At 42.6% G+C, this 5979-nt stretch overlaps 1 protein-coding gene across 1 annotated transcript in view; it reads left to right on the top strand.

Moving 5' to 3' along the window:
• The window catches only part of LIAS (lipoic acid synthetase), an 11725-nt gene extending 6748 nt beyond the window's left edge, over nucleotides 1-4977 (top strand). Inside the window, exons 8-11 of the mRNA XM_014957793.1 lie at nucleotides 335-480; nucleotides 2111-2181; nucleotides 2962-3073; nucleotides 4032-4977. Coding sequence (XP_014813279.1) covers nucleotides 335-480; nucleotides 2111-2181; nucleotides 2962-3073; nucleotides 4032-4084 — 382 coding nt within the window. The 3' untranslated portion in view covers nucleotides 4085-4977. The remainder of the gene's footprint in view (nucleotides 1-334; nucleotides 481-2110; nucleotides 2182-2961; nucleotides 3074-4031) is intronic.
• The last annotated feature ends 1002 nt before the right edge of the window (nucleotides 4978-5979 follow it).

The raw sequence follows: 5979 nt of genomic DNA, 5'->3' as shown, positions 1-5979 counted from the left end.
CCGCGCCCCGTCCCCACTGTGGCTGGGCCGGGGGAGCCGCGCCCCGGCCCGAATCCTCACACACGCACAGAAACACACAGCCCCCCCAAAAAAACGCCACCACGGTGGGGGGCAGCCGTATGGAGGGGGAGCCCACCTTTGGGACTCAAACCAGCGGGAAACAAGGGGGCGCGTCCCCTCGCTCGGGGCGCTCCCGGCTGGCCTCACGCTACACATCCTAAGTTGCCATTTTCGCTCTGTGGAAAGGGATCACACCTCCCTTGGCGTCTCTAACTTCTCTGCACCCTTTTTTTTCGCCCTCCCCTCCACCCCCTTGTGCTGAAAACACACAAAGGATGGTGCGTGATCCCCGAGCCAACTTTGAGCAGTCCCTGCGAGTGCTGAAGCACGCTAAAGAGGTCCAGCCCGGCGTCATTTCCAAAACCTCCCTCATGCTGGGGCTGGGTGAGACGGATGAACAAGTGTATTCCACCATGAAATGTGAGTTGGTGTCGAAAGACATGCTGAAATTCACAGCGTTTTATTGCGTTGGAAAAAAAAAAAATGTGAGCGTCTTTGCCTCGATGTGCAGATCGGTTAGTTGGTGCAGGAAATGTTTTCTAAGTTTTTTGGGTGGGGAAAAAAAGGTTTGGTTAAAAAAGATTGAACTTCTGAAATATTTTGCCTTCATGTGGCTTTCAGATTTGACAGGTAGATCCAGCTCATGTTGATTTCAATGGGAGTTATAGTGATCTTTGTGTAACTATATTAACATTCTTATCTTTGCAATACTTAAATAATGGGCTTGCAACATAATTGCCTTATCATGCATTCCTTTTTAGAAATAGCAGACCTGATTGTTTGAAATAGTTTATTCCAGCTTGCAAAAATAGTTCTTGACCATGGAGCTGTAGCATGTTCTTACGTCTTCATGTAAATGTATTTTTAAGAGACAGTGTCACAGTGGTAAGTGAATGCAGTGCACTTGCAAGAAGAAATTCATGAATCCTATGGCATTCCTCCCATATCCTGAAAGCATGTCTACCTGCTACTTTATTTTGTGTACAACAACCCATATTTAGAATGCAGTGATGTAGTCTAGTTCTGCAACCATCCCACAATCTGGACCATAAAGTCACAGTTCTTGATTTTCCCATTCTTCCTGCCTGGCATTTCCTAGCCACAAGAGTATGGAAGTTCAGATTTGGTGCTATTTGTTTTCAGGTCACTTTCATGGATGTATTTGGAGCCGAGCGTTACCCACCGCATTCATTCAGTTGCTCTAAGTTTGTTCCCTTTCCTTCTTCTGGGTACAAGCTAAAGAACACATAAATGTGCTGATACCAAACCAGTTTCTTTACAGAACCATGTCAATCTAAACAGAGATTCCAGAGTAACAGTGGGTGTAATGCTGTAGTTTTTCTTCCTATTTGGTGTGGGGCAACCAGCCCAAGTAGCCAGAAAATACGTTAATGCAAAATCTGATTCCTTGGCCATCCCTTTGTTCAGAACACCCCACCAGCTGCTGTGAACATAATTCTTCAGGCCAGCTGACTGTTGTGTTTCTGGGTCTTCCTCTGTAAGTAGACTACCTGAACTCATTTGCTGTGTATTGATTCTAGTAGATATGCAAATTTTAGCAGGCAAAGTTTCTGAAATTCTGCAGGCATCAAAAATAATGCCAGAAGTGTGTAGAACTGGCAAAAGATGTTGACAGTTTCACCTGATTTATAGTACTTTAGAACTGCCCGCATCTTTTCAGGATGAAGTCTCCTGAATCAGTGGAGAGGTGCCAAATGGATGTGCAAGCATCCATTTTTTTGTCAAATGAAGGCTCTGACCTAAAGACAGACCGAAAAGCAGCAAGATAAAAAAGACAAGAGCGTGTTGTCTCTGCAGCGAGACACGTGACTGCAGTGAGTGCAGTGCAGGGGTGTTTCCCCAAGCTTTAACCTAGGCAGCTCGGCGGGGAGCTCAGTGTGGTAGGGGGCTACAGCTCCTGGAGGCCGCAAGGTCCCTTTTGTGGGGAGCAGAATGTGGCCCCGTGTGGCACTGCGAAGTGACTTTGTTCAGACTGGGAAGGAGGGCAGTTTCTAATTGCTGACAATCCCTTGTGATGTTGTTTTTACAGTATTGCGGGAAGCAGACGTAGATTGTTTGACCCTAGGACAGTACATGCAACCAACCAAACGTCACCTAAAGGTAAAAATGCGGCGTTATGGTTTGTACCTCGCACAGTTAAGCTTCCTCTTTCTACACTGAGGCTTGATATGCATCCTTACCTTAACTGTGGATCCTGGGAAAAGTAATTACCTTCCTTGTTTAACCTGATCTTCCTCTGTTACGGACTCTTCACTAAGAATGACCTCAGGTGTCTAATCCCTTCCATCTTCTGCAGAGTTCCTACTGCTGCTCGCTGCCGTTAGCTGGGAGACAGCTGGAGCTGAGGCACGGTTCTGGGAAACAAGAGTGGCAGTGTCTGTCTCAAACATAATGGCTCAGGCCAGCTCCCCTTCACTGTCTCATAGGCTCTCCCTTAATGGTGCCACTTCAGCTGGGGAAATGACCATTTTCTCCCTCTCTAATCTGTCCGGAGCTTGAGTCTCTGTCCTGATACTGTCTTTCAATGAAATAACTGTTAGTGAAGAGATTTGTAGGGCTATTGGATTTTTTTTTTTTTTAAAACTAACTTGGACATAAAAAAGGTTTGCTCAAACAGACCGTTCAAAAACAGGGTGAAGAAAATGATGAAGCAACAATTAGAAATTAAATTTGAAACTTTTCAGCTAAATATGAAAAGCAAATAAAATGCATTCTTTAGGTAGAAAGCAGAGAGCAAATTCAGTTTGTGACTCGACTGCTGAAAGTTTTGGAGTGTAAAATTTTGATCTTGCAATATCACTGTGTTTCATGTCACTACATGCCAGCTGTAGCCATTTCCTTTGCATTAATACCTGACCAAAATGAATTCTTTTCACTCAGGTAGAGGAATACGTAACTCCCGAAAAATTTAAGTACTGGGAAAAAGTAGGAAATGATCTCGGATTCCATTACACTGCTAGCGGGCCTCTAGTGCGCTCCTCCTATAAAGCAGGTAAATTTCTGAAAAGCATTAGATTCTTTAGCACACAACATTGTAATATCTAAAGTTAAAACGTTGACGTAATCTGCAGCAAAGCTCACCTTAGCTCAAGGACAGCTCACATAGCCATCCTTTTGTTTTAAATTATTTACACTTGCTATCTTCTATAGCTCATCTAAATGCATCAGTATGACAGTAATTGGTATTTGTCCAATTGCTGTGCTGCTTAAGCTTATTTTTTTGCCAAACCTGGTTTGTACTCTACTTAATGGGTGAGGCAGGATAAAGGGTACCCAATTTGCAAGTTTTCCTTTACGTTCTGTCTCTTGGACACTTCAGGGTTTAATGGGGCCCTTTGTTGTTTGTGATGTAATTTTGTTGCTTTAGGCAGAATTTATTTACAGTGCCCTAGCAATAATTAGACGTATTTATGGCAGTGCTTTTCCTGACAAAGCAGCACTGGGTATTAAGTAGCAGCTGATATTAATGGAACTATTGTGTAGGTCCAACGCCCTGCTTTTTTCCTAAGGAGGGAGCAGAGAAGATGCATCTGGGTTACCTTGCTTCTCAGGCTGTTTCAGTGCCAGATGAGACTTACAGCAGGTTTCGCTACAAGTTGCTGATACGTTATGAAATAGGAATTAATTTTTAATTAAATCATTCCACCTGTGCCTGTTGGAAAGCACAAAGAAGCAGAGCTATTCCATAAAATTGGGTGTGAGGAAAATCAGGATTTGGGGGTGAAGGGGTTGTTTGTTAGGTTACAGGTTTTGCTTGGATGTTTTTTTACATCTCTGCTGTCTGTATTGAAAGTGCTTTTGTATAGTATTGAATTACTGTAAAATACTCATAGGAACAACTGTTTTGTAAAATAGAATTCTCGCATTAAATGTGAAATGTGTATTTTTTTGCTTTATGTCATTGAAATACCTACAAACCATTTTGGTGCTCTTTTTTGCCTTTTGATTAGGTGAATTCTTCTTGAAGAACTTGGTAGAAAAAAGAAAGACAAAAGTCATCTGAAAATGAGAGTGAACCTATTTAAAGCAGCTGGTTTTAAGGATCCTTTTTTCCCAGCATATAATTATACTCAGTTCCAGAAAAGCAGAAGACCAGATGGTGGATGTATGAGTAAACTTACTATCTGTCCAGAACACTTTTCTCTCACTGAAACACTTCACAGTATTTTACCTAATTCCTGCTGGCAAGGCTACAACTGCATAGTGTTCAGCAAAAAGTCAGAAGATAGAACTGATTTTGAAAGAGCGATGGAACTGAGATGGAAGAAGCGTAAGCTGGAAAGAAAATGGACAGATTTAATTAAATGGGTTTGATACTACCTTCAATATTGGTGCAGTTGGGTACTTGTGAAGATGGTAATAACTGATAATTTGAAAGGTACTGATATTTTGGTGTATCTTACCATTACTTAACACAAGTTTGCAGGGACTCTGGGAAATAGAGGAGTTCTGAAGATTGTGTACACAACGAAGGACTGTATTAGGGCTGTCTTGAACCACACCAGAGAAGGCAGCAGTAATACTCCTTCAAGAGATGGTATCTCTTAGCTGCATCTTAAGAAAATGAGCTGTACCATTCTGATAACTAATGCTTTCCAGGTGCTTGCATGTCTCAAAGTGTGAGCCTTGGTAAACACAAGGTGAAGAAAACAAGAGCCCTTTCTGGCAAGACAATTAACCTTGTGTAGATACCGTATAATTGAAACCATATGGAAAATCAGCATTGCAGCATAAGTAGAGCCACCCCTAGCTCGGGTGTGTGGCTGTAACAAGCCCCGCTGAGTTGTGCAGCTGCTGCTTTGGTGTTGGGTACGTGGAACTGCTGCTGTTCTGTCCTGTGCTACTACTCCACGGGTATCCTCTTCTCATTAAAGGAAAGTTAAATACCCAGTCTGAGGGGGTGGTGGTTGTGCTTGATTGGTCTGGTTACCTGCCCTGCTTGTTACATCTGAACACAGAGAAGCGAAGGCGTCGTGGATGAAATGTGGAATCCATTACGTATCGTACGGAGCTCAAGCAGAAATGAAAGTGTGGCTCATGGTATAGTAGCAGCTGGAAAGGCTCCTCTTTACAGTCATGATAGTTCAAAGTGCCTCTCTCCCTAATAGTCCTCAGTTGTCTGCTGTGGACATTAGATACAGGTTTTCAACTGGCTTAAGCTGTATCTTCATGGAGTTATTTGGGAAAAGTGCCGGGAATTTGTTATCTGGTCCCAACCTGTCATCATGCAGGTAATCCTGTGGCCAGCTGTAGTACTTGTCTAAATTACTGCAGTCTATATGAAGAAGAGAGGACCCTCAGCCCACCCCATACTCAGCAAGATGTTAGAAGTAAGGCAGCTAATTAGCAAGTTAATATATAGAAGAAACCTGGTATTGTTGTGAACAACAAAAAATCAGATTATACCACTGAGACCAGTGACTCAAATTGACACTTCACAAAATGAAACATAGCAGTAGGCTGATGTAGCTAAGGCTATACAGAGAAAAATAGCCTTAAACTAGAAGGAATGTGCTAATTAAACAGTATAATGGAAGCGTAAATTAGGGGAAGAGAAACCTGAGACACGAAGGAACAGAGCAACAGCAATCTTAATAGCTGTACTTTGTAAAGGCAGAGAGAAAGGCAAGGCTTCTTTTTTTTTAATTAAAAAAAAAATTTCAAATAATAATAAATTTTAAAATTTTAATTAAAAAAAGTCTGACCACTACTCTTGGAAAGAGTAGCCATACTTTGAGCCTAAACCACCCTGCCTCAGCTGCAGTACACTGAATACCAGAGCAGCAGAAGTAAGGAAATGCAATGCTCCCCCCCAGCAGCAGGCAAGGCAGGGAGGGGAGGGCGCAACCTTAACTCCAGGTTGCCCACACATTTAACAGCTGCCAGCCTTTATTAGAG

This window comes from Calidris pugnax, unplaced genomic scaffold (assembly GCF_001431845.1).
Source record: "Calidris pugnax isolate Ruff unplaced genomic scaffold, ASM143184v1 scaffold349, whole genome shotgun sequence".
NCBI classification, from domain to species: domain Eukaryota; kingdom Metazoa; phylum Chordata; class Aves; order Charadriiformes; family Scolopacidae; genus Calidris; species Calidris pugnax.
Note: the sequence above shows the minus strand (reverse complement) of the source record. Positions and strands in the feature narration are given on the sequence as shown.